This window comes from Dipodomys spectabilis, unplaced genomic scaffold, assembly GCF_019054845.1.
Source record: "Dipodomys spectabilis isolate Male_0828 unplaced genomic scaffold, ASM1905484v1 ptg000594l, whole genome shotgun sequence".
NCBI lineage: Eukaryota > Metazoa > Chordata > Mammalia > Rodentia > Heteromyidae > Dipodomys > Dipodomys spectabilis.
In genome coordinates, this window is record NW_024871271.1 from 436,909 (window position 1) to 464,609 (window position 27,701).

Here is a 27,701-nt window from a genome sequence, read left to right on the forward strand (position 1 = left end):
GGGGCTCCGGACAGAGGACCCCAGGCAGGGGCTCCGGACAGAGGACCCCAGGCAGGGGACGCGGAGCGTCGCGGCGGGAGTCAGGGCACAGGAGGGGCGGCGACCCTCCAGGCCGGGGTGCGCGGCCGCGGAGCCCACACCGAGGCAGGGCCGCAGGGGACTCACGGTCGGGGCAGCGGCTCGTCGGCCACGGCCGGGCCGGGCGGCGGCGGCGGCGGGGGCGGCGGCGGCGGCGGCGGGGGCGGCGGCGGCTGCGCCTGCGGCGGCTGCTGAGGCGACTGAGGCGGCGGCGGCGGCGGCGACTGCTGTTGCTGTTGCTGCTGCTGCTGCTGGAACGACTTGAGGGATTCGAAGGCCTTCATCAGCTTCTCCAGGGTCGCCATGGTGGCCTCCGGACCCACGGGTTAGCCCCCAGCGACCTAAAGCCCACTACCGCGACGCGGCGCCGCTCAGCAGCGCAGCAATGAATGGGCCAGGGCGCCGCGGGCAGGAGCGGAACACAAGTGCCCGGCCATCTTGGGCCTGTCCCGACAGCCCCCGCGGTGCCCTACGTCCAGCGACGCTGCACCGGGGGCGGGGCAACGGCAGTCTCCGCCAATGGCCGGCTTGGGAGCCTAGCCCGCCCCCGCCCCCGCAGTTCTCCAGTCAGAGCCACTGCCTCGCCGAGAGGGCCGCGTCTCCTCCCCTTTCCGGCCCCCCTGCGCCGGGCGGGGCGACACGGGAAGGGGCGGGGCGAAAGAGCGCAGACCAGTCGGTGATGTGAGGGGGCGTGAAATGCGAGGGGCGGTGCGTGACGTCAGGAGGCGGAGAGAGACGGGTGGGAGGAACCGGAAGTGGGGGGCGCCGACCAGTCCTGGCGGGGGTGAGGGGGGGAAGGGAGGAGACGGGAAGCTCAGGAGGCAGCGGCGGAGGGCGGGAGCTCCGCGTGGAAGGCGGCCTTCCCCAGCCGTCGCCCGCCTCGCTTCCTCACCGAGCCGACGGGACGGGCGGGCTGTGCTGCGGGGCCCGCCGCCCCGTCTCCACACGCAGGCACTCCCGAGGTGGGCTGGGCTTCCGCGTGGGGACCCGGCGCCGCTCCGGCCTCGGCCCACGCCGTGGTCTCCTCCGGGCCGGCTGCCCTGGGCGTCCACAAGAGCGGACTGGCCGGGGCGCCGCAGCCGGCGAGCGTCGCCGCGGGAGGGCCGCCGGGGGGGGGTGGGGGGGCGTGCCGGCGAGCGTCGCCGCGGGAGGGCCGCCGGGGGGGGGGCGTGCCGGCGAGCGTCGCCGCGGGAGGGCCGCCGGGGGGGGGGCGTGCCGGGGAGCGTCGCCGCGGGAGGGCCGCCGGGGGGGGGGGGGGGCGTGCCGGCGAGCGTCGCCGCGGGAGGACCGCCGCCGGGGGGGGGGGGCGTGCCGGGGAGCGTCGCCGCGGGAGGGCCGCCGGGGGGGGTGGGGGGGCGTGCCGGCGAGCGTCGCCGCGGGAGGGCCGCCGGGGGGGGCGTGCCGGGGAGCGTCGCCGCGGGAGGACCGCCGCCGGGGGGGGGGGGCGTGCCGGGGAGCGTCGCCGCGGGAGGGCCGCCGCCGGGGGGGGGCGTGCCGGGGAGCGTCGCCGCGGGAGGGCCGCCGCCGGGGGGGGGGGCGTGCCGGGGAGCGTCGCCGCGGGAGGACCGCCGCCGGGGGGGGGGGGGGGCGTGCCGGGGAGCGTCGCCGCGGGAGGACCGCCGGGGGGGGGGCGTGCCGGGGAGCGTCGCCGCGGGAGGGCCGCCGCCGGGGGGGGGGGGCGTGCCGGGGAGCGTCGCCGCGGGAGGGCCGCCGCCGGGGGGGGGGGGCGTGCCGGGGAGCGTCGCCGCGGGAGGGCCGCCGGGGGGGGGCGTGCCGGGGAGCGTCGCCGCGGGAGGGCCGCCGGGGGGGGGCGTGCGGGCGAGCGTCGCCGCGGGAGGGCCGCCGGGGGGGGCGTGCCGGGGAGCGTCGCCGCGGGAGGACCGCCGGGGGGGGGGGCGTGCCGGGGAGCGTCGCCGCGGGAGGACCGCCGGGGGGGGGGGGCGTGCGGGCGAGCGTCGCCGCGGGAGGGCCGCCGTGCTGGGGAGCGGGCGGGCGCGCCGGGGGCCGCAGCCGGGGGCGGGGGGGGGGGGCGCGGGCCTGGCTGCGGCCTCTCTGGGTGGCCGGCAGCTGCGACCGGCCTCGTCGGGCCTGCGCTGAGGCTCTCCTCGGGCACTGGAGCCTCGGTTCCTGAGGAGATCCTCTGCCGGGAGCGGACCGGGCCTGCCGGGATGAGCGCTCCGAGGCCGGTAGGAAGGGGCGGTCAGAAGCCCGAGGTGCTGCCGGCGCTGCTGGCTCGCGCTGCGGCCGGCCACTCCGGAGACTGAGCGCCCTGCGGGAAGCCGCTGAGACGCCTACCCCAGTTAAGCTCTCAAAAGCTGGGAGTGGAGCTGGGATTCAAGGGGTAGAGCGCTAGCCTCGAGCGAAACAGCTCAGGGACAGCGCCCAGTCCCGAGTTCAAGACTTAGGACTGGAACGTGGGGCCGGGAAGGTGGCTCAGCGGTAGCGTGCTTGCCTGGCATGCATCAAGCCCTGCGCCCAGTTCCTCAGCACCACATACACAGAAAAAGCCAAAAGTGGCGCTGTGGCAAAAGAAGGACAGCGACCAGGCCCCGAGTTCGAATGCCAGGATTGGCAAAACAAAAAATATTTTTAAAGTTTATTTAGGGGCTTAGACTACACAAGCCAGAAGCTTTTTCACTCATGGCAAGCGCTCTACCACTTGAGCCACAGCGCCACTCCTGGTGTTCTAATGGTTAATTGGAGATAGGCGTCTCACAGACTTTCTTGCCAGGGCTGGCTTTGAACCATGATCCTCAGAGCTCAGCCTCCTGAGTAGCTAGGATGACAGGCGTGAGCCACCAGCACCTGGCTAAAAATAAGATTTTTCTTTTTTATTGTCTGTAGTTTCACAGTATTCTAAGTGAATAAGGAAAACAAGCTTACCTGTTGAGAGGTGTCTTCAGGTTCTGGCAGTAGACTGACTCAGCAGGAAGGACTCCGAAAGCTTGTTGAGGGGCCCGGAAGGTGGCTCAGCGGTAGAATGCTTGCCCAGCATGCGTGAAGCATTGGGTTTGATTCCTCAGTACCACATACACAGAAAAAGCAGGCAGTGATGCTGTGGTCAAGTGGTAGAGTGGCAGCCTTAAGCAAAAGAAGCTCAGGGACAGTGCTCAGGCCCTGAGTTCAAGCCCCAGGACTGGCAAAAAAAACTTGAGCCAAGCGTCGGTGACTCTGCCTCAGGAGGCTGAGATCTGAGGATCACGTTCAAAACCAGCCTGGGCAGAACAGCCCCTGAGACTCTTATCTCCAGTAAACCACTAGAAAACGAGAAGTGGCACTATAGCTCAAGCAGTAGAGCACTTGCCTTGAGCTGAAGACCACAGGGACAGCGCCCAAGCCCAAGTCCCACCACTGACGACAAAAAAAAAAAACTTGCTGTCATGTTTGACATGTTTTGGAAGTCCTGAAATACAAATCCTCTGAAGGGAAAGTTCTCTAGATGAGATGGAGTGCTCTTTTTAACCTACAGAACCGCCACCAACACCTGAAGCCCCCCTTTGCTTTGTGATTGGACAGAGGATATTTTTTTCCTTACAAGTCCCTTGTAAAATATACATAGTAACAGGGACTGCCATTTTCCTGGCTGGTCTTTCCAGTCTTGAGCTCTTAGAAAACAAGATGTTTGCTCCTGATGACCTTCTGCATTTCCCCCATTAAACGCACTGTATGCCTATCCTGTGTGTTTGTCATTACTGGGGCTTGGTTAAGTCTTTGTGTGTGTGCCAATACTGGGGCTTAAACTCAAGGGTTGGATGCTGGCCCTTGAGATTTTTTTGCTCAAGGCTAGCATTCTGCCACTTGAGCCACAACTCCATTTCTGGATTTTTGTGGTTAATTGAAAACGAGCCGGGCGCTGGTGGCTCACGCCTGTAATCCTAGCTACTCAGGAGGTTGAGATCTGAGGATCTCGGTTCAAAGCCAGTCCGGGCAGGAAAGTCTGTGAGACTTTTTTTTTGTGTGTGTGAAAATACTGTAGAGGGGTTACAATTACATGGGCAAGATAATGAGTACATTTCTTATCAAGCATTGTAGCCTCCTCCTTTGTTTCCCCTTCCCATCCCATCCTCCCCCCACCCCCCTACCCAAAATTTCTCCCCCTCCCCTACCAAAGTTGTAAAGTTCGTTTTCTACTCTTTTTTTTTTTCGTTTTCCACTCTTATCTCCAATAAACCACTAGAAAACCGGAAATGGTGCTGTGGCTCGAGCAGTAGAGCGCTTGTCTTGAGCTGAAGAGCACAGGGATAGCGCCCAAGCCGAGTTCAAGCCCCACGACCGACAAAAAAAAAATTAGTATTCCAGGCTATTCCTGCCCAGGCTGGTTTTGAACCACTATCCTTAGATCTAAGTCTCCTGAGTAACTAGGGCTATAGGCGTAAGCTACAAGTGCTCAGCTTATATTGCTTTTCATCAGGTTATGAAACTAGTTTTTAGATAACCTACCCTTCTCCAAACTCCAGGAGATTTCACAAGTAGAGTCCAATGCCTCATTCCTATGCACAAAATAAAGAGACAGGGTGGGAAGACAACACTGTAGCTTGCTTTCACATCTTCTAGCTACAAACATGTACTTTAGGTTTTATAAACAAGAGGTAGGGAAAGCAGGGTGCACAACTACTCCACAGTCCTGGTCAGGTATGGCTAGGTGGATCATTATTTCAGTCCTTGAGAGGATTCTGGTGAAGTTATCACTGCCATCACTGGTCAGGATAAGCAGATCATCACTGTTTGGTGGGTGGTCTGCCCTGAGATGACTCAATTATCCCTTAGAAGTAGTTTCAGTCTTTCCTCATAAAGATGTTGTTGATCAGTCCTGTCCTTTCCAGGAACCCATAAGTGATGACAAAGTGACTGCTAAGATAATGGTTTAACGCAGACACATACAACATGGAGGCGGTGGTGAGCTTCTCCTGCTTTTAGTTAATCTATGGGCCCAGCAAAAACAGCTTTTACGCAACGCTTTCCATTGGAGCCAGCTGTATTTGGATTTACTGATTGATTTGGAAACAACCTAGTCTTTATCCCATCTTCCCTGTCTTTGTGTCGGTTAAGTCCTCCCACCATACTACCTTTTCTCTTTCTCTTTATTCTGGATAGCTGGAAACATACCAATTCTCTTTTTGGCATTTCCATTAACCATTAACTTCTGGAATTTTGTGTATGTAATTTTCAGAGTGAGAATTTCTACCCATTTTTTTTTTTGGGGGGGGGTCTGGTCGTGGGGCCTGAACTCTGCCTGGGCGCTGTCCCTCAGCTCTTCAGCTCAAGGCTAGCGCTCTACCACTTGAGCCACAGCGCCAGTTCTGACTTTTTTCTTTTTGCTTATGTGGTGCTGAGGAATTGAATCCAGGGCCTCAGGCATGCAAGGCAAGCGCTCTACCACTGAGCCACCTTCCCAGCCCCTCTACCTATTTTTTAATATGTACTTTGTCACTTTTTTTTTGTCAGTCGTGGGGCCTGAACTCGGCCTGGGCGCTGTCCCTCAGCTCTTCAGCTGAAGGCTAGAGCTCTACCACTTGAGTCACAGCACTGCTTCCAGCTTTTTCTGCTTATGGGGTGCTAAGGAATCGAACCCAGGGCCTCATGCATGCAAAGCAAGCACTCTACCACTGAGCCACATTCCCAGACCCTACTTTGTCACTTTTGAAAGGTTCTAGTTCCCTAACAAGCCTTCTAGTTATGCAGGTTTCCTCCTTGAATCCATCTAATGTGGATATTTTGGCCTGGGCTTCACAGCTCTGCCCTTTAGAACCAATATACACTACTGAAAAAAGCAACTGCATTATGATGTAATATTTTAATGTGTTTGTGGATGCTGTTTGGTAATATTTAAGTTTTGGCATTAATATTCGTAAGAGACTGATGAGTTTTGTATAAAATTGGAGTTACCAGTTTATAGTGGCTTTATAAAAAGGGTTCTGGTACATGTGACTCTCATTTTAATTTTTTGCATTTCCACATCAGCTCAGCTGAGTCTGTTTTGGGGGCATTGCTCTTTGACATCTTTGACAATGTATGTGCATACATGTGTGTGCCTGTGCATGGGCACACATGCACCAGTCTAGGGCTTGAACTTGGAGCCTCGGCACTGTCCCTTAGCTTTTTCCTTCAAGGTTGGCACTGTACCACTTGAGCCATAGTTCCACTTCTGGGGTTTTTTTTGCTAGTTAAATGGAATCTTCACACACTTTCCTGTCCAGGTTGACTCTGAACTATGATCCTCAAGAGTTCTACCTCCTTAGTAACTAGGATTACAGCATGAGCCACCAGCACCTATCTATTTGAACAGTTTTGGGTTCGTGGTTCAGTGTGACCTGCAGGAAAAGGACTGCTGGGGACTTGTGGAAACTGCTGGCTAGATGTCAAATTATTTTTCTAAACACTAAGTTGGCAATGCTTAACTGCTTCATTTCGTTGAGCAAACACATACAGGATACTGCGCTAAGGAAACCTGGGACAAGCAGTCAGAAACGGAGACGGATGTTAAAGTGGTATTAGTATTGTTAAGAAGATAAAACAACTTAAGAGTCCAACAACAGGGAATTGGCAGGGACATTATTACTTTTCAGTGACTGAATACTGAAAAGCCATTAATACAACTTGCTAAGGACGATGGGGAGAAGCTGGAGCCCCTATGCACTGTTGTGGGGATGTAAAATAGTGCAGGTGCTATGATGGCCCCTCAAAAAAAATTTAAATATAATTAAGATCCATCAAGGGGCTGGGAAGGTGGCTCAGTGGTAGAGCGCTTGCCTTGCATGCTCGAGGCCCTGGGTTCGCTTCCTAAGCACCACATAAAAAAAAAAAGCCGGAAGTGGCGCTGTGGCTCAAGTGGTAGAGTGCTAGCCTTGAGCTGAAGAACTGAGGGACAGTGCCCAGGCCCAGAGTTCAGGCCCCACAACCGGACCCAAAAAAAAAAAAAAAGATCCATCAAGTCTCCTCTTGTGCACATAGCAGAATTAAACTCATTCAGGCACTGGTGGTTCATGCCTGCAATCCTAGTTACTTGGAAGGCTGAGAACCAAGGATGGCAGTTCGAAGCCAGCCTGGGCAGAAAAGTCCTTGAGATTCTTTTTTCCAATTAACCAGAAAAAAAGCTGAAAATGCTTCTGTGGCTCAAGTGGTAGAGTAACCAGCTTTGACTGAAAAAGCCAAGTAAGAGTGCAAGGCCCTGAGCCCAAGGCACAGTAACAGCACGTACACACACATACACTATTGAAAGCAGTGACTTAAACAGGCTTTTGTAAACCCACATTAATAGCACCATTATGGCAACCAAAGTGTTCAACAACAAATAGAAGAAATATGACCCAGATGCTAGTGGCTCACGCCTATAATCCTAGCTACTCAGGAGGCTGAGCCCTGGAGCACAGTGGTCAAAGCCAGATCAGAGAGTAAATCCTTGGGACTCCATTTCCAGTTAACTAGCAAAAAGCAGGTTGGAGGTATAGCTCAAATGGCAGAGCACCATCCATGAGCAAGCAACCCCAAGCAAGTATAAGGCTCCTGAGTTCAAGCCCCCATACAAAAATATGTATAATACCATGAAATATAAGGCACTAGAATTTTGTCAGTCATGGGTCTTGAACTCTGGGCCTGGACACTATCCCTGTGCTCTTCAGCTCAAGGCTAGTTCTCACTCTACCACTTGAGCCACAGCGCCACTTCCATTTTTTTCTGTTTATGTGTTGCTGAGGAATCAAAGCCAGGGCCTCATGCATGTGAGATAAGCACTCTACCACTGAGCCACCTTCCCAGCGCAGGCACTGGGATTTGAACTCATGGCTTCATATTTGGTAGTCAAGGCTTCTATGACTTGAGCCTAACGCAAGCTAGGAAATTCTGACTCATGCTGCAACATGGGTGAACCTTGGGAACACTATGCTAACAAGCCAATTAAAAAGGACAAGTACTGCATAATTTTGTCAGTCATGTCATGGGGTTTGAAATGAGGGCCTGGATGCTGTCTCACTGATATCCCTGCTGTTTACTTCATTTTCTAGTGGTTTATTGGAGATAAGAGTCTCACGGGCTTTTTCAGCTCAAGGTTAGTACTCTACCACTTTGTGCAGCAGCTCTACTTCAGTTTTCGTTGGTCTCATAGACTTTCCTGCCTGGGCTGGCTTTGAACCATAATCCTCACATTCTCAGCCTTCTGAGTAGCTAGGATTATAGGCATGAGGCATCAGTACGCAGCTTGCATGGTTTGGTTTCCCTTATTTGCAATAACTAGTATATGTCTCAGACAAGCAGAAAAGGTCAGATAAGTTGTTAGGTGAAATGAACCCCAATATTAGTTTTTTCTTTCTTGCTATTGTTTCTAACATATTTATGATTTCTTTGTTGCTTTGTACGTCCCTCCCCCATGGTATAACCCCTGCTCTCACTGTATTTGATGTTGGTATAATTTGTGGAGGGGAAGGGCAAAAACAAATTGCTTAAATAGAGATACAGATGGGGATGGACCCATTGCAACAATGAGATGTACAAGTTGTTATGTCAAAAAACGAACTTTACAACTTTGGGGGGGGGGAATAGGGAGGGATGGGAAGGGGAAACAAAGGAGGAGGCAACAATGTTTGATAAGAAATGTGCTCATAGCCGGGCGCTGGTGGCTCACGCCTGTAATCCTAGCTACTAAGGAGGCTGAGATCTGAGGATCGCGGTTCAAAGCCAGCCCGGGCAGGAAAGACCGTGAGACTCCTATCTCCAATAAACCACCAGAAAACGGGAAGTGGCGCTGTAGCTCAAGTGGTAGAGCGCTCGCCTTGAGCTGAAGAGCTGAGGGACAGCGCCCAGGCCCAGAGTTCAAGCCCCATGACTGACAAAAAAAAAAAAAAAGAAATGTGCTCATTACCTTGCCCATGTAATTATAGCCCCTCTGTATGGTATTTTCACAATAAAAAAATAAATAAAAGTTCCACTTACGGGGGTTGTGGACACAAAGGACAAGTGTCAGGACTAACAGAGGTACAAGGGGAAACTGGTGTTTAGTTGGTACCAAGAGTTTTAGTTGGAAGCTGAAAGGAGTTACGGAGGTTTAAATGTTCCATCCAATGAATTGTATGTACAGCTTAAAATGTCCAGGATAGGGCTGAGAAGGTGGCTCAGTGGTAGAGCGCTTGCCTTGCGTGCCTGAGGCCCTGGGTTGGATTCTTCAGCTCCACATAAGCAAAAAGAAAAAAGCCGGAAGTGGTGCTGTGGCTCAAGTGGTAGAGTGATAGCCTTGATCTGAAGAGCTGAGGGACAGTGCCCAGGCCCAGAGTTCAGGCCCCACGACTGGACCAAAAAAAAAAAATGTCCAGGATAAGCTGGACACTTGTGGCTCCTACCTGTAAATCCTTGCCCCTCAGGAGGCTGAGATCTGAGGCCTGAAGGTGGAAGCCAGCTCATCTTAGCTGGTTTTGACTGTTTGCTTCAATCAAATTGGGGCAGCACTTCATGACAGCAGCACATGGCTAAACAAAACCACTGTCAGCACAAGCCAGGAAGCATACCAAAGGAAGAGACACCAGGGGCCCCTTGAACCCCTTGAGGGCACCTCCATCACCCAGGGGCTACCTGAGGCCTTACGTCCTGAGGCCCCACCCCAAGGGCTTCCACATGGAGCCCTTCACTGGGGGCTCACCTGAGATGGATGCTAACAGTGATGCACACACCACGAGTCAATGCCATAGACAGCTGCGACCTTGCAGAGACAGGACATATACTTAGGGAAAGCTTAAAAGCAGCCACACAGACATGGACACTGGGCTGATGGACATCACTGCCATCCAGACACCAGCAAGGACTACCAACACCTCCATTCCTGGGATAACCCACCTCCCCCTCCTCCTGGGGAAAGGGCGATAACCTGCCTCCCTTTCTTCCTGGCCCATATCTCGTTCAGACTATGTCAGGACAATTCTGGAGCGGGGCACCACTAGACCAGTGCTGACTCATCTACCTCCAAGCCCACCACTCCTCTGTGGGCACCTAGGAAGCAAGCCTCTCCCACAAAGCATCCACACCTGAGTTTTTGACAATATAATGGTACTGAGGGTTTTCTTTTTTTTTCCTTTAATCCACTTTAGCGAAAAGAAAATGCTGGCATTGATGTAGAAAAATCTGTGAAGGTATGATGTAATGTGTCCAAGGATGTTTATCACAGGTCATGAATAGGAGGAAACTCTGTGTGCTTCTTCTTGGTGTCAGGGTCTCAATCTTCGGTATGCACCAGAACAGTCAGCGTTGTGTCCGCTCCCCTCCCTCTTCGTTCTCAGGGCCAGCACTCAGGCAGCCCTGTAACACATGGGGCAATGGCCGGCCTTAGGCAGGTTTCCAAGGCAAGCAGACTTTGTTCCCCATAAGTAGAGGCAGCCCTCAGTATCTACAGGTGCTTTATGTACAGACTCGACCAACTCCAAATAAATAACAGAGGCCAGGTACTGGTGGCTCATGCCTGTAATCCTAGCACTCAGGAAGATGAGATCTGAGGATAATGGTTCAAAGCCAGTTCAGGCAGGCAAGGCTGTGAGACTCATATTTCCAATAATCTACTCAGAAAAATCTGGAAGTGGTACTGTGGCTCAAATAATAGAGCAGTAGCCTTGAGCAAAAAAGCTTAAGGATAGCGCCCAGGCCTGAGTTCAAGCCCCACAACAGACAAAACTAAATAAACCATAGCTGGGCGCTATTGGCCCATTCATGTAATCCTTGTTACTCAGGAGGCTGAGATCAGAAGATTGAGGTTCAAAGCCAGACCAGGCAGGAAAGTCTGTGAGACTCATCTCCAGTAAACCAGCAAAAAGCCAGAAGTGGAGCTATGACAGAATGATAGCTTTGAGCACAAAAGCTCAGGGAAATCCAAGATATGGAAACAAAAGGGTTTTTTTGTTTTTTGGGGGGTTTTTTTTTGGGTCCGGTTGTGGGGCCTGAACTCGGGGCCTGGGCGCTGTCCCTCAGCTCTTCAGCTTAAGGCTAGCGCACTACCGCTTGAGCCACAGCGCCACTTCTGGCTTTTTTCTTTTTGCTTATGTGGTGCTGAGGAATCGAACCCAGGGCCTCGAGCATGCAAGGCAAGCACTCTACCACTGAGCCACCTTCCCAGCCCAAAAGGTTTTGTTTTTGTTGTTGGTCATGGAGCTTGAACTCCTGGCCTAGTTGCTGTCCCTAAGCTCTTCAGCTCAAGGTGAGCGCTCCACTACTTGAGCCACAGCGCCACTTCCAGTTTTCTAGTGGTTTATTAGAGATCAGTCTCACGGACTTTCCTGCCCGGACTAGCTTTGAACCATGATCCTCAGATCTCAGCCTCCTGAGTAATTAGGATTACATGCATGAGCCACTGGCTCCTGTTTTTGTTTCTTTAATGTACTGTGTGAAGTTATTTCTTTTCTCTTTTGCTTTTTTCCCCCTTGATTTATCCCCCGGTGTCACTGTTTTTAATTTTGGTACCTTGTCTCTTCTATATACATTTACCTGATCTGGGGAAGGGAAGGAGAACAAAATGGTGAGAAAAAGGGTGAACCAATCCAACAGCGATACTCACAAGACACCATGTTAGAAATGAACTTTACAATTTGGAGGGGGAGGGGAGTTTGGGAAGGGAAAGTGGGGAAAAAACCAGGGAGAGGGTAACACTGTTCAACGAGAAATGTACTCATTACCTTACTTATGTGACTAACCCCTCTGTACATCTTTACAATATAAATAAATAAATAAATAAAAGCTTAGGGATAGTATCCAGGCCCCAAGATCAAGCCTTAGGACTGCCCCTCCCCCCAAAACAGTAAAAATTTAACAATACATCAAGAATAATACAAATTTTAAGAGTACAACTACATGTACAATCATTTTATATAAGGGACCTGAGCACCCTCTGATTTTGGTATCTGAGGTGTGGTCTCAGAACCAATCCCAGGGGCTGAGAAGGTAGCTCAGTGGTAGAGCACTTGACTTGCATGCCAGAGGCCCTGAGTTCGATTCCTCAGCACCACATAAGCAGGAAAAAAAAAAAAGCCGGAAATAGCGCTGTGGCTCAAGTGGTGGAGTGCTAGCCTTGAGCTGAGAGACAGCGCCCAGGCCTAGAGTTCAGGCCCCATGACCGGAGCCCCCTCCTCCCCCCCCAAAAAAAAAGAACCAATTTCAGGAGATATCAAGGGAATACCTGTATGCAACAAGTTATGAACTTCTGAGAGATGCTAACTGTAGGGCACTCAAAACCTTAGGTATCTTCTCCTCCTTTAAAGAAATGAAAACTGGGGCTAGGAAGGTGGCTCAATGGTAGAGGGCTTGCCTTGCATGCATGAGGCCCTGGGTTCGATTCCTCAGCACCACATAAGCAGAGAAAAAAAAAGCCAGAAGTGTCACTGTGGCTCAAGTGGTAGAGTGCTAGCCTTGAGCTGAAGAGCTGAGGGACAGCACCCAGGCCCAGAGTTCAGGCCCCACAACCGGACCCCCCCCCAAAAAAAAGAAATGAAAACTGCTTAATTCACATACGTAGAAAATTCCTCAGAATAACTGCTTTGTTTACTGTTGTATATTGAGCCAAACAGTCTGAAAGTGGTACTTAAACTACTTACTACAAAGCACCAATTACTTCAGTCCACAAATCAATTCAAAGTTCGGCATCCCTGTGTACATTTTATATATGACCCTCTCCCTCAACCATTGCCCACCTGACCAATCCTAGACAATGGACTTCCAGACTAACCTGTGACACCAACTCAGGCCACCTTTGAGACTGGGACTATTTTAACCACGCATGCCTCTCATTGTCTGTAATTCTTCCTATTTAGGGCAAATGTCTGTGCCAATAGGCTCAAGTACGTCTTCCCAGACATGCTTGGATGTAGTATACCTCCTTTCCCTGCCCCTCACCATGTCTCTATGTTTGGTGTGTAGTGAGGCAGGTGGCCAGACTTGATTTGGAAGCCCAGGAGTTTGGAGCTGGGATCTACAGGTTCATAGTTGAGTGCATAAAGGGAATGAAGCTCACGAGCTCCTTTACCAAGAAGTACCTTGTACAACTCCTTTCTATTAACACAATTTCTCAATGGTGTGGATGCTGTAACAGGATCTGAGCTGGTCTCACCAGCATAAACCACAAATGGGGAGATCGATTTGGTCAGTTCATGACTAACCCCTTGTTCTCAGAGGAAATGTCACAACCCATTGTCACTCTGGAAGATTTTTACCACCTAAGGGTGTGGGGGGGGGGGGCACTGAGACTTGAACTAAGGGCCTTGTGCTCTTCATTAGCATATTTATTCAAGGCTGGTAGTGCCCCACCACTTAAGCTACAATGGAAATTTTTTAGCAGTTAACTATAAATGAATTTCTGATGTTTGTCCAGGATGGCTCTGAACTGTGATCTACAGATCTCAGCCTCCTGAATAGGTAGGATTACAGTCATAAGCCACTGCTGACAAGCTCTAAGGCTTTTGTTGTTGTTGGTTGAGGGTCTTGAACTCAGGGCCTGGGCTAAAGCTTATTTTTAAAAATTTTATTGTAAAGGTGATACACAGGAGTTACAGTTATATAAGTAACTTCTTCAACTTCCCCCTTTGCTTCCCCCCTCACCTAAGGCTTATTTTTTATACTGAAAAAAGGTATTTAAATGCTAGTGGATATTCTCTGAATCCATTTCTCAAGAATGGACAGGAACAAAGCAGAACAATCCACTCATCCAAGTACCAAAGGTTTTTTGTTGTTGTTGTTTTTTCTTTTTGGTTGGTCATGGGACTTGAACTTTGGGCCTGGGCGCTGTCCCTCAGCTCTTCAGCTCAAGGCAAGCACTCTACCATTGAGCCACAGCACCACTTCTGGTTTTCTGGTGGTTAATTGGAGATAAGTCTCACGATGGACTTTTGTGCCCAGGCTGGCTTTGAACCATGATCCTCAGATCTCAGCCTCCTGAGTAGCTAGGGGGACAGGTGAACAACCAATGAATGGCAAGAACTTATTTTCCAAATTTAATGATACTACAGAAATCCTCTCCAACAATTCCATTTTCAAAAGAGACCTCTGTCCTCATGTGAGCAAGCGTGAGACAGAGTGGGACAGGAATCAGAGCACAGAGGATTTAAACAATGTGCATTGTTTATGGTAGTTCCAGCTGACCTTGGCTCCTGAGCATAGCTCAAAATATTGTTACAACTAGGCGTGATGACATGCCTACAATCCCAGAGGCTCAGGAAGTGCAAACAGGAGAAGCGTGAGTTTGAGGTTACCTAAGGAAAAGTTACTAAGACTATCTCAAAACAAAAATGATGGTTAGGAGGTTGGGGAATGTAGCTCAAGTGGGAAGTCCTTGCCAAGCAGATGCAAGGTCCTGGGTTCAATCCCTCCCACTTAAAAATCCTGTTGTCAACACAGGAAACAGGTTCAATGCTGGTGAATCATAACAATCTTCCCACAGCATTGGGAGGATTTTTCTGCTTGAGCTCTTATTAGCACCATATGGATTTTTTGGGGGGGAGTTTTAAAAAAATATTTTGTGTCTCACGACTGACCAAAAATAAATAAATAAATAAAAATATTTTGTTATTAAGGTGTTGCATAGACGGGTTACCACTGCACAATTCAGGTAATGCATACAATTTTCTGAGCACCATACGGCTTTTTGGCCCTGTATTTGTGTGTATGCTAGTAGTGGGATTTGAACTCAGGGCCTCATGTTATTACTTGGCTTTTTCTCTCATGGCTGGCATTTGAGATATGCTTCCACTTCTGGCTTTTTACTATTTAACTGGAGACTATTGTACATTTTTCTACTTACACTGTTTTGAAGCTATGATACTCAGATCTCATCCTCCTGAGTAGCTACAATTATAGGTGTGAGGATTTACCAGTTCCTAGCTTGTATAATGTACAAAGCACTGCAAAGGAAACTAGAGCCAGACACTGGTGGCTCATGCCTGTGACACATGGATATTATATATATACTGTGGTAGGCAACTGGGGATGAAACCCAAGACCTTATGAATACTAGGCAAGTATTCTACTAAGCTGTATGTCCAGCTCAACAAACACTCTGTGTGTGTGTGTGTGTGTCTGTCTGTCTGTATAATTTTTTTTCTTCAGTTGTAGATCTTCAACTCTGGGCCTGAGCGCTGTCCCTCAGCTCTTAAGCTCCAGGCAAGCGCTCTACCACTTGAGCCACAGAACCACTTCCAGCTTTTCCTGTTTATGTGGTGCTGAGGAATCGAACCCAGGGCCTCATGCATGCAAGGCAAGCATGCTACTGCTGAGCCACCTTCCCAGCTCTGTATAAAAAATTTTGTATCACCAAAAAAAAATTTGTTTTACCCCTCTTCTGAAGAGTTCATAGAAGAATCTTCTCTTTGATTTAGATAATGGGGAAGAGATTTTCTCCTTGTGATCTGATGCGAGATTTTCGTCACTTTGTCTTTCATTGATGTCCTGGAAACATCCAGATTCAATCATCTGTATGAACAGAAGAGGTGTGAGCAGTAGAGAGCACGTGAGTGCAGTGGTCTCCCAGGGCACCAGCCCCACCCAGCACCTGTGCTCACTCAGGGGCACATCAGCACCCCAGGCCTTCATGGCTTCTACTCTCCTGAATCCCTGTGTTCCCTGCTGCCTGACCTGAGAAAGTAAGTGGCCTTTTGTTCTCCTTTCTCTAAGTGTATCCCCAAAGCAGTTAATGCCATGAGAGCCATAGCTACCAGCTAGCCCTACTTAGTAAGCATGTTTCTTAGGAGGCAGGCAAGTCCTTTCTAGATCCAAGATGGGCACCCTCTATTCTTTTCCTGTAATTGGACCTCAACAGCTGCCATGCCTCTGGATAATTATTAAAATGGCCTTGGCTTGCCCATGGTCTAGTCCTATGTTCAAATGTTGTCCAAAATTTGCTTCTTAAATACTTGCACACACCTACACACTTACATGGTGGTTTAAACTAGCATAAAAACCTTCTCTGCTGGGAAGAGCAGTACCTCATTCTGCCAGGGGATGGAGACACACCCAGTAGCAAACTGCGCGTAGAAGTTTTCATCTGTGGTGTCCAAGTAGACTCCTTTCACCAGAGAGAACTTCCCAATATCCAAGACATCCTTACAATAAATGGCCTGAGGCTGAGCACCAAGAACAAAGAGAGGCATCAACCTATGGAGATAACTAGAATGCTTAGCTCCCATAATTATGAAGAATGAGATGCATTAATAAAGTCCACTGCTGGGGCTGAGAAGGTAGCTCAGTGGTAGAGCGCTTGCCTTGCATGCATGAGGCCCTGGGTTCGATTCCGCAGCACCACATAAGCAAAAAGAAAAAAGCCGGAAGTGGTGCTGTGGCTCAAGTGGTAGAGTGATAGCCTTGATCTGAAGAGCTGAGGGACAGTGCCCAGGCCCCCCCCCCCCCCCCCCCCCCCCCCGTTTCTGGCCCTGGATATGCTCTTCCCATAGCATCTGGTCACTAAGTGCAACTGAAAGCAAACTTCTTGCGTGCCCTCCCAGGTTCTTCAAGTGGTCTCACCGCCCTGCTCACCGGGTCTGCTCTAGTAGCCCCTCCTCCAGGATCTGAGCCCAGGCCTGCCTGTAGCACTACCCTAGCACTGCTACTGTCAGAAGCAATGGGTCAGGCAAGCAGGCAGGGCAGACGTGACCTGAGTACTTCTGACCGTGAGCTTCTAATGCCAAGGCATCCAGAGAACAGCGCTCTGCAGCTGTGGATCCTCCCTTCCTCAGCACAAGGCACCCTGGAGGTCTGGGAAACACTTTACTGTAGGTCAGAACTTGCACAGACAACAGATACCTGTTACGAGCAAAGCAGGAGTGCTCTTTTCACCACTGGTCAGCAGTGCACTTTGAGCAGCTAGGATTATAGGCTTGAGCCACTGGTGCCATGCTGCATTCATTTCTTCTCACATCAGTAGGAGTTTATTTACAATACTAGCTTGCCAGCAGGCACTGACAAATACCTGGCCCTGTGCTGAGCACTTTGAAGACCTGACCGATTTGTTGACAGCATACTCACAAGGAGGCAAAGGGACAACTGCAGGGTCCTCAGTGTGGGGCCTGGCTGGGGTCCCAGAGTCTTGTGAAAAGTGGTGTGGGAATGCACATTGCACACTAAGGCAGAAGGCATGCACTGCACGTGAGGAGGGCACAGGAACTGGCTGAGACGCCAGTCCTGAGATCAGAGCAGGGACGCCAGTTCACGGCAGGCTTGAAGAATGGCACTGAAGTTTACGAAGGCAGCAGCTTGGCTCCCCCTGGAGAGACAATGTGCCCCAGAGCCCCAGAGCAGGCAGAAAGGTATGCCATTGGCTGTGGGTGCTGGGAGGTAAAGGGGGTGGAAGAAGCAGAAAGCTATATCCTATCTGTACCAGATGACTGAGTCTGCATCTGCCTTCACAAACCAAAAACATGTTCTGGGGAATCAGAGTTCCTGGGAGCTCAGCTGACTGGGCAGTGTACTTACATCAGGACAGAAAGGAGGGTCTAACATGTGTGCTTGCAGCCTGCTAAAGTTAATGTTCTTGAACACCGGGTGCTGCTTTACTCCTGCAGCTCCATCGCCCTTACAGCCCAGCCGCTCACTTGGGTTTTTGATGAGTAACTGCACAAGAGGTGGAAACAGATCAATTTAAGCACCTAGGATAAAAATGAAAAACCCATATGACAGTAACCAATGATAATAACTCCTTCATAACAAAAGGACTAGGAGCAGCAGGGAGCACAGACATTTAAAGTACAGTCATTACAATGTCCAAGTATCACCCAAGCTAGACACATTCAGATTATATTAATTGGAAATGGGATGCTTCCCAAAAGGTGGGCTCCAAGGTTAGCCTTTAAGCTATCAATAAATAAGAGTTTGCCTGGCCAGGCGCTGGTGGCTCACGCTTGTAATCCTAGCTACTCAGGAGGTTGAGATCTGAGGATCACGGTTCAAAGCCAGCCTGGGCAGGAAAGTCCATGAGACTCTTATCTCTAATTAACCACCAGAAAAAAAAAAGTGGCACTGTGGCTCAAAGCGCTAGAGGGCTAGTGTTGAGCAAAACAGTTCAGTGACAGTGCCCAGACCTAGAGTTCAAGTTCCATGAAAAACAAAACAAATTAAAAATAAATGAAGTGCATCATTTGCATTATGAAAATATCACAACAAAATACCTTTGTACAACTAATGTACATAATTTTTTTTTGTCAGTCATGGGGATTGAACTCTGGGCCTGGGTCCTGTCCCTCAGCAATTCAGCTCATAGGCGAGCACTCTACCACTTGAGCCACAGTGCCACTTTCAGTTTTCTGGTAGTTAATTGGAGATAAGAGTCTCACGAACTGACTATCCTTGCCCGGGCTGGCTTTGAACCATGATCCTCAGAGCTCAACCTCCTCCTAAGTAGCTAGGATTATAGAAGTGAGCCACTGGTGCCTAGCTTAATAAACTTTTTAATTACATAAAATTGAGGGATTTTTAAAAGAAAATAAAAATACTCAGAACTTCAGAGGTACCACTGACAATCTGTTATACTTAGAAGCCACTTATACTTTTTATTAGGTTACTAAGCTCTTCGTTGAGGCAAAAATTTAGCAAATCTCATCCCAGAATAACATATACTCAAAATAGAAAATGTAGTATATACTTAGATTTAGTAGAATACTACAATTAATATATACTTAAAATGTCCTTTCCAAAGTATTTTTACATACATATTTACAATTATTACAAATACAAATAAGCCTCTCTCAATTACCGTTAATCAAAAAACATTAGGCTGTTGGGTATGGAGATTTATGTCTGTGATCCCAGTTACTCACGAAGCTCAGGTGGAAGACGGCTTTGAGTCTAGTTCAATAAAAGTCTCTGGACAGAGCAACATAGCAAGACACATTTTCTCCTCCCTCACCCCTCTTGTACCAGTACTTGGGCTTGAACCCAGAGTCTCCTATTCTTGCTTAACTTTATCCACTCAAGGTTGGTACACTAGGGCCTTATCTCCACTTCTGGCTTTTTGGTTGTTACCTGGAGATTAAGAAATCTGTCTGCCCAGGCTGGCTTTGATTCTCAAATTCCAGAGCTTAGCTTCCTGAGTAGCTAAAATTACAGGGTAAGCCATTAGTGCCCAAGACTCTCTCATATTAAAAAAAAAAAAGGCTATACTAACAATCAGCACATTAAAAGATGTGTTAGGAAAGATCAAGGAGACGAAAGGAAAGGAGACAGACACCTCAACAACTCAGATCGGACTTGCTCAGCAAACTCAGATCAGACTTGGTCAGCACTGAAGAGGGACACCAAACACACCAAACTGAGTTGGAGACACAAGGGTAGAGGCGCAGGGGTGGGGGCCTGGGGTTTAAGTGTAGTTGAATAAGGGCGCTGATGGGTTGTGCAGTCAGGCAGCTGCAGCACAGAGTCCCACCTGGGGCAAAGTACACTTCTAGAAAGGGCAAGGTGTGAGGTTTGGAGATTCCTGAGAATGGGCAAGAGTGGGGAGGAGGTGTGGGGGAGGAGGGAGGGAGTTATCAATGGATCATGGGGACAACATTGGGTTATGAGAGCAAGGCAGATTCCCACCAGTATAACTCTAAATACAGACTAAAGCAGGGGTTGGGAAAATACAACCCAACGATGTCATGTCAGCTGCTTACTTTAGTAAGGGTTTTTTTTGGTGGTATTGGGGTTTGAACTCAAGGCCTCACCTTTGTCAGGCAAGCGCTCTGTCTAACCTAAGATGAAATCCCCTGGGCAGGGTGTCAGGAAGGAGGCAGTTCCCTGAGAGCTGCGGCTGAGCCTGGATCCTTGCTCTTGGCCCGCAGGCTTACCAAGCTGGGATGTGGACATACTATAGACGGCCTCCCTGTTTGACTTACTGTTTCTTTCACTCAATGAGAAATAGCATGAGTTAGAAGTTTAGTTTCGGAACTTGTTACAGACCACAACCTACCATCCTGCAGATGGATTTGGCATCCTCTGAAAATTTCTCGGAGTACTGTTCAGTATCTGTCTTCACTCTTTGATCAATCTCCTCTCGTTTAACTTTTTCTTTGAATTTTTTAAATGGTGAATGTCCCTCAATCATTTCATATATCAGACAGCCAAGTCCCCACCAATCAGGACTAAATGTGTACGTTTCATTATCGATAACTTCTGGAGCTATGTAACAAATACAGGGAAATTTAATTGCATTAAATATTGTTTTAAAAACTTCCTTTAATTCCAAACAATTGATTATACATTTAATCTGTGTTACACGATGACCTGAAAAATATGTTAAGTGAAAGCAGACACAGAGCACTAAGCACCATTATCCTATTTTAGAAAGCAGATGGAATCCACTAATCCAGAGACTGGATAGAATTTGTGGTTTCCACGCCTGATGGAGAAGGGAGGAAGAGGGAGTAAAGTTTCTTTCATGGGGTGATAAATACCTTCTGAAATTAGGAAGCAGTGACAGTGGTGACAGGTGCACAACTCTGTATATCTACGAACACCCACTGAACTATATATTCAATTGGACTTTAGGATGTGTGAATGATACTTCAATGAAGTGTTATTTTAAAATATGTAGCCAGGGTACGGAGAAGGTGGCTCAGTGGTAGACTGCTTGCCTCGCATGCATGAGGCCCTCGGTTCGATTCCTCAGCACCACATAAACAGAAAAGGCCAGAAATGGCGCTGTGGTTCAAGTGGTAGAGTGCTAGGCTGAGCTGAAGACCTCAGGGACAATGCCCAGGCCTAGAGTTCAAGCCCCATGACTGACAAAAAATAAAATAAAATGTGTAGCCAGGAACCGGTGCCTCTCACCTGTAATCTTAGCTATTTAGGAGGCTGAGATCTGAAGATCACAGTTTGAAGTCAGCCTGGGCAGGAAAATCTATGAGACTCTTATCTCCAGTTAACGATCAAAAAGCTGGAAGTGGAGCTATGGCACAGTGGTAGCCTTGAGCACAAAAACTCTGAGACAGTCCAGGCCCAGAGTTCAAAACTCAGGACTAGCACAAAAAATAAAAACAAATAATAAAATGTCTGCGTATACTTACTGGAAGAACTGGACTGCAACAGAGCAAGTAGTGTAGGAGAATAATGTTAGAGGGAAGACCTAACTCCTAAGGGCTCCTCAAGTACGGCAAGTGTGTTATCAGCGGTTCCCCAAGTCAGTGAAAGCCTCAGAACCAATGAGTGGGCACAAGTGTTTCTGTAGCATTCTGGAAGGCCAGGAGCTCCCTTGGAGGCCATAAAGGATGCAGATGCACTTGGCCAAAGATCTTTGGAATAAGCAGAAGAGGATGGTTTCTCAGAAAGTCTGTGGATCCATACACATAGGACTCAGACAGCATGAGGAGTCAATCCCTCAATTTGTCCTGACTGTGCACACACAACCAGTAACATCAGGACTCAGAACCTTCTGTGGGCCACACTACTCATCTGAAAAAGATAGCTGAAGAGTAGGGACTCTTTAGTGGTTTCTATATCATGAAAGCAGCTGCTGTGTTAGGATTGAGCTCCAGGTCTCATGTGGTAAGTTCTCTATGTTCTACAGCACTAGGACATCTGGAGAGAAAAGACAAGAAGCACCAAGGGGGATTTGCACACACCCATGTAGCCGATGGTTCCAACTCTTCCTCGAACTGTCTCTCCTTCAGGGACTTCCCGGGCTAGACCAAGATCTGAAATCCGAATGTGTCCTAGGTATGTTCAAACATAATACACAGTTCACTCAGACAAGTAATGACATTTTAATAACAATAGTAATTGTAGAAAAAAAAAGCCATAGGTAAGTGCTAGGGATGCAGCTCAGTGGTAGAGAGCTTGTCTAGCAAGACAAAGTACTACATTCAATCCCTCTAACAAAAGAAAAGAAAAAGAAAAGCCATGGATCAAAAAATAGCATTTCACTTTCTCTCTCTGTTCGTTTCTAGCTCTTGCTCTTGCTCTTCTTTTCTAGCTCTCTTGCTCTTGCTCTTCTTTTCTAGCTCTCTTGCTCTTGCTCTTCTTTTCTAGCTCTCTTGCTCTTGCTCTTCTTTTCTAGCTCTCTTGCTCTTGCTCTTCTTTTCTAGCTCTCTTGCTCTTGCTCTTCTTTTCTAGCTCTTTCCTCTCTTTCCCAGCTCTCTCTCATTGCCAGGCCTTTCTCAGCCACGTGGAGTGTCAACCTTGCCTGGTCCCAGCAGGTCTACTGAATAAACCTACCCCTTACCTGAATACCACGTGCGTGCTGGTGCAGTTCTTACTCGGTTACCTCTTTTTAAAAACCTAACATAACTGCTGCAGTTCTTACTCGTTAACCTCTTTTTAAAAACCTAACATAAATGGTGCCGTGACTCGGATAAAGTCTTATAGTCAGGAAAGCTGGGATTTCTCTGTTTTTTTCCTCTTTTTTCTTTTTTTTGTTCTTCCTTTTTGCTCTGAGGAATACCCGCAGTTATGACGGCCTTTTGCAAACCAGTCTGTCTGCGGCGGAATCAACGCATCGATACCATTGCTGCCTTCACATCCACGTCCACACCACTTCTCTACTCTGGTGAGTGAAACTACTCTACGGCTCTCTGTTACTCAGTCTCTCTCCAGACTTGGTGCCACGCCAGAGAGCTCCTACGGCCTTTAGCTGAAAGGCCGGTCACCTCTGAAGCCGAGGACGCTTGGTTATGGGGGCTTGGCCATTTCTCTCTAAAGGGCTCTGGGGGAAGTCGGGACGCCGCTTCTGCCTGGTCAGCTCTCCTTCACTCACCAGACTGACTCTACTCATTTAATGGGGGGCTACGAATCACGCCTGAGCCGTGAAACCCCTTTGAAATGTCTCCTGCGCTCCCTAGAAAGCCAGAGAGCCTCATTTTTATGCCATTCTCAGAAGTACAGTTTTTGCTACTGCAATGGTAAATGATCAGAAGTCTGTTTACTTTCGGGCTCTCTTTGCTCACTGCCATTCATGGGCAAGTTTCTACCCTTTTTTTCTACAACTTTTTGGCTTGTGCCTTGAAGAGTGCGACACAGGCTGGGTCCCAGGGACCGCCCTCTAGGTTCCCTCTCAAAGGCTAGCCAATGTAGGCTTGGTCTATTTGTTCAGGCTTTCTTTGCATTCTTTCAGAAATTCGCCATCTTGAATTCGCCATCTTGGCCACGTGGTGGATTAAGGGTTTGGCCCCATCTGACCCTTAACCTTCCACTAAGTTTACTACTCCATCTATTCTAAGGTGCCTTGCTAACAAGTTGCTCTTTTCACAGGCCCTGGTAACGGAGGCCCAACCATCTGATATGCTTTGTTAGCAAAGATGTCTAAACGTTGTCAAAATTTTAGGTTTTAAGTTTTGCCTTTTTTGTTTTGTGTTGAGTATTCTACTACTGACTACGTGGTTCTAAAATACTGGGCATATCTGTGCTAAAATTCTCATTACATCTAATGAGTTTTGTCATTTCAGAATACTTGTTGGCAATTCTTGATAAGAACCAGGTAAGCTCTACTTACTCTACTTGATCTCCTTGTTGCTTTAATTGGAAACAATAAAGGGCTTTTGTGGCAAAGATTGCAGTTCAAAGCCCGCCCGGGCTGAAAAATCCCTAAGACTCCATCTCCCAGCTAAACACTGCAAGTGGTACTATAACTCAAAGTGGTTCAGTGCTAGCCTTGAGCAGAAGTGCTCAGGGACAGTGCCCAGGCCTTGAGTTCAAACCTCCTTGAATACTAGTGGTACTATAACTCAAAGTGGTTCAGTGCTAGCCTTGAGCAGAAGTGCTCAGGGACAGTGCCCAGGCCTTGAGTTCAAATCTTGAATACCAACTGGGACAAGCCATCCCTGCAACGAGCACCTAGACTCAGCCAGTCTGGGGAACAAGGGAACATGGAGAGGAGTAAGAGGAGATGTCACATCAGCTACTTTGTGTCTGCCCTTTCAAAATTAACCTGAGCTGGAAGTCAGTAGAAGTAAGAAGCGTGCCCATCTAGTGTCCATACCAGTCTACCTATTAACTGGACAGGAATTTATATTCTTGCCTTTGTCACCTGACTTCTCCACCTAGTCTCCCGATGTCAGAAGTAGCTAGGGACATTTCTACCAACATTTTCAGCCCCAAGTCCTTCCTCTTGCCATTTATTTGCTGTCTAGTATTTTTTTTTCCAGCCCCTCAATGCTCATGAGACTTCTCCAGATTTCATCTAAGGACTCACGCCACCAAGGGACAGCTGCTGCTCACTGTCTTCTCTGGGAGGAGACCAAATTCCAGCCTTTTACCCCTATTGTCTACGCCCCTTTTCAGCAGGAAGTAGCCAGAGAGAATCCTTGCCCTATTTCATGATTATTAAAAGGCTGGAATGTAAGGTCCGCCCCTGGAGGGCAAGCAGACCCCACCCTCCTCGCAGCAAAGTCTCCACCCAGTACCTGCGTACCTAGGCAACTGAGACACCTGGAAGAGGTCACATCTGCATCCGCTGAGGTCACATCTGAATTTGATGTGGCCACACCTTTCCCCGCTCATACCCTAGATAAGGGCTAGCCCAGGCCCAGACTCTCTTTCTCTCTCTCTGTTCGTTTCTAGCTCTTGCTCTTGCTGCTCTTTTCTTGCTCTCTCTGTTCGTTTCTAGCTCTCTCTCTGTTCGTTTCTAGCTCTTGCTCTTGCTCTTCTTTTCTAGCTCTCTCTCTGCTCTAGCTCTTTCCTGTCTCTTTCTTCTCTCTTTCCCAGCCACGTGGAGTGCCAACCTTGCCTGGTCCCAGCAGGTCCACTGAATAAACCTACCCCTTACCTGAATACCACGTGAGTGCTACTGTTCTTACCCCTCTCTCTGCTCTTTTCTAGCTCTTTCCTCTCTTTCCCAGCTCTCTCTCCTTCCCAGGCCTTTCCCAGCCACGTGGAGTGCCAACCTTCCCTGGTCCCAGCAGGTCTACCCCTTACCTGAATACCACGTGCTGCTGCAGTTCTTACTCAGCAACCTCTTTTTAAAAACCTAACAGTGTTGAGTTCTAATTTTATCCCCTTGTGGTCTGAGAGAATGCTAGGTAAAACTTCAATGTTTCTGAATTTGGACAAGTTTGCTTTGTGGCCTAAAATGTGGTCTATTTTGGAAAATGTTCCATGTGCTACTGAGAAAAACGTATTCTCTAAAGCTGCTGTGTGAGATATTCAGTAGATGTCTGTTAAATCTATTTGGTCTATACAGTTGTTTATATCTGAGGTTTCTCTGTTGAGTTTCTGCGAAGTTCTTCTATCTAGTGGGGAAAGTTGTGTGTTAAAGTCCTCAACAATTAATGTCTTTGGATCTATGTGGGATTTGAGGGAAAGTAGTGTTTCTTGGATAAATTTGGGTGCTCCGTTTTTTGGCAAATAGATATTTAGAATTGTAATATCCCCCTGAGTGATCCCTTAATTACTATGCACCGACCTTTTCACTAATATTAAAAGTCTATTTTATCGGAAAAAAAAAATAGCATTTCATACTCTAAAACCCTTAAATATAAAATTACATTTAATTTTTACGTATTTGGTAATATTCCATGCGGCAATTCAGTTTCATTAATAGCATGAAATTAAATGTGTGCCTGAAAAGTTTGCTTTTTTGTTTTTTGGGGTTTTTTTTGCTTTGTTTTTTGTTCGGTTGTGGGTCTTGAACTCTGGGCCTGGGCACTGTCCCTAAGCTCTTCATCTCAAGACTAGTACTCTACAACTTTGAGCCACAGATCCACTTCCTGTTTTCTGGTGGTTTACTGGAGGCAAGAGTTTCATAGACTTTCCTGCCCAGGTTGGCTTTGAACTGTGATCCATAGATCTCATCCTCCTGAGTAGTAGGATTACAGGCCTGAGCCACCGGCACCTGGCTCCCTGAGCTTCTTTTGCTCAAGGCTAGTGCTCTACCACTTGAGCTTCAGCACCATTTGCGGCTTTCTCTCTGTATGTGGTTCTGAGGAACTGAACCCAGGGCTTCATGCACGCAAGCTACCTTTTCTTTAAAACTGACCCAACTCTGCCTCTGGTCAATACTGCTGTGCTGTACACCACAAGCAACAGGCTAAGAACCTAAATCATCCATAAAGATTTCCAGCACCTTCCTTCATGCATAATAACAAGCAGAAAGCACCAGGCATGGATACACATGGAGGCACACATTTGCATTGATTGTCCCATGCCTGCTTTCCCTTCTGGGTACCTCAGACGCCTTGTTACCCTTTCACTCACATCTTGTCTTTTTTTCTTTTTTTTTTTTTTTTTTGGGGGGGGGTCCAGTTGTGGGGCCTGAACTCTGGGCCTGGGCACTGTCCCTCAGCTCTTCAGTTCAAGGCTAGCACTCTACCACTTGAGCCACAGTGCCACTTCCGGCTTTTTCCTTTTTGCTTATGTGGTGCTGAGCAATCGAACCCAGGGCCTCAGGCATGCAAGGCAAGCGCTCTACCACTGAGCTACCTTCCCAGCCCTCACTCACATCTTGTCTTATCTCCTTCCTTCACTTCACTGTATGTGTGTGTGGTACTAGGGGTTAAACTCAGGGCTTCACACTTGCTAGGCAAGTACTCTATTGCTTGAGTCACACTGCCAGTCCTTTTGCCCTAGTTATTCTTGAAATAGGGTCTCATTTTCTGTCTGGGTCAGTGTGCACTGAAATCTTCCCATTTATACTTCCTACCATACCTGTGCTGACAGCCATATACTACTGAGCCCAGTTGTTGGTTGAGATGGGAGTCTCACAAATGTTTTGGCTTGGGCTCACCTAGAACTACAATCCTCTCAATCTCATCCTCCAAAACAGGTTGGGCCTAGCACAGGTGGCTCACACCTGAAATCCTGTAATACTGATGAGGCTGAAAACTGAGGACCAGTTCAAAGCCAGTCTGGGCAAGAAAATCTCCAATTAAGGCTCAGAAAACCAGAAGTGGAGCTGTGGTTCAAAGTGGTATTGTGCTAGCCTTGAGCACAAAAGCTCAGAGAGGGCACCAAAGCCCTGAGTTCAAGCCCCATGACTGACAAAAACAAAAACAAAAAACAGGTCAGACTATAGGCTTAGCCCCAGCACCTTGCCTTGTAACACTCATGGTAGCTATGAATAATCACTCGGTAGAAACTCCTGCTTATTTGGTTTATGTGCCAATCAGCAGGCGTTCTCAGGGTGGGGAACACTCCTGCATTCAAGGTACACCAAGGTCAGGGTGGCCTCCATGCTGCTAAGAGGTAGCTGGCCTCCCAAGGCCATTCTCCATGCACTCTAACAGGGCCCTCAAGCAGGCACCTGTACCCTGCTCCGTGACATAAGGACAGCATCAAGGGCAGCTTGCCAATATTTAGATGGGCAAAAAACCAGGAATCTGAGAAATAAAGCAACATGTGAGTTAACTGTAAGAAATAGGACAATTGCTTTACTTGAGTTTACTTCAAAAACTTAATAATTAACTAAAAGTATGACCATTTCTGCTTCTTACCTAAATCCAGGGAATGGCCAGGTCGTCCATATTTTTTTAAATTAAGGAGCATATACCACGGAGTTTCTTTTTGGTGTTGTTTCCATTCTGCATTGACTGGCTAAGTACATGTTAACTTCTATGTTCAAGACCCCGAACAGTCTATGATCAGGCACAAAAGGCCTGGGCACTTACCATGATCATCCAGGAGGATATTCTCAGGTTTTAAGTCTCTACAAGGAAAGGAACAACAATGAAAAACACACAAGAGGACCATGGGGAAAAAAGATGGAGTACTCATTTTCA

At 48.6% G+C, this 27,701-nt stretch overlaps 2 protein-coding genes across 8 annotated transcripts in view; both read right to left on the reverse strand.

Moving 5' to 3' along the window:
- Htt (huntingtin) overlaps nt 1-519 on the reverse strand; it is a 117,783-nt gene extending 117,264 nt beyond the window's left edge. Inside the window, exon 1 of the mRNA XM_042670960.1 lies at nt 166-519. Within this exon, the coding sequence (XP_042526894.1) occupies nt 166-383 (218 nt within the window). The 5' untranslated portion in view covers nt 384-519. The remainder of the gene's footprint in view (nt 1-165) is intronic.
- Nucleotides 520-10,102: 9,583 nt separating this feature from the next.
- The window catches only part of Grk4 (G protein-coupled receptor kinase 4), a 41,851-nt gene continuing 24,252 nt past the window's right edge, over nt 10,103-27,701 (reverse strand). For 3 of the 7 annotated variants that reach the window (XM_042671016.1, XM_042671017.1, XM_042671021.1), the window contains 7 exons: nt 27,591-27,628; nt 21,618-21,707; nt 19,967-20,175; nt 17,497-17,634; nt 16,014-16,151; nt 15,364-15,501; nt 10,103-10,356 (listed from right to left, as the gene is read on the reverse strand). In XM_042671016.1, the coding sequence (XP_042526950.1) occupies nt 10,300-10,356; nt 15,364-15,501; nt 16,014-16,151; nt 17,497-17,634; nt 19,967-20,175; nt 21,618-21,707; nt 27,591-27,628 (808 nt within the window). In that variant the 3' untranslated portion in view covers nt 10,103-10,299. Of the gene's footprint in view, nt 10,357-15,363; nt 15,502-16,013; nt 16,183-16,693; nt 16,828-17,496; nt 17,670-19,966; nt 20,176-21,617; nt 21,708-27,590; nt 27,629-27,701 lie in introns of those variants that run through there. The other 4 variants (XM_042671019.1, XR_006146227.1, XM_042671020.1 and 1 more) reach the window with 4 other exon arrangements.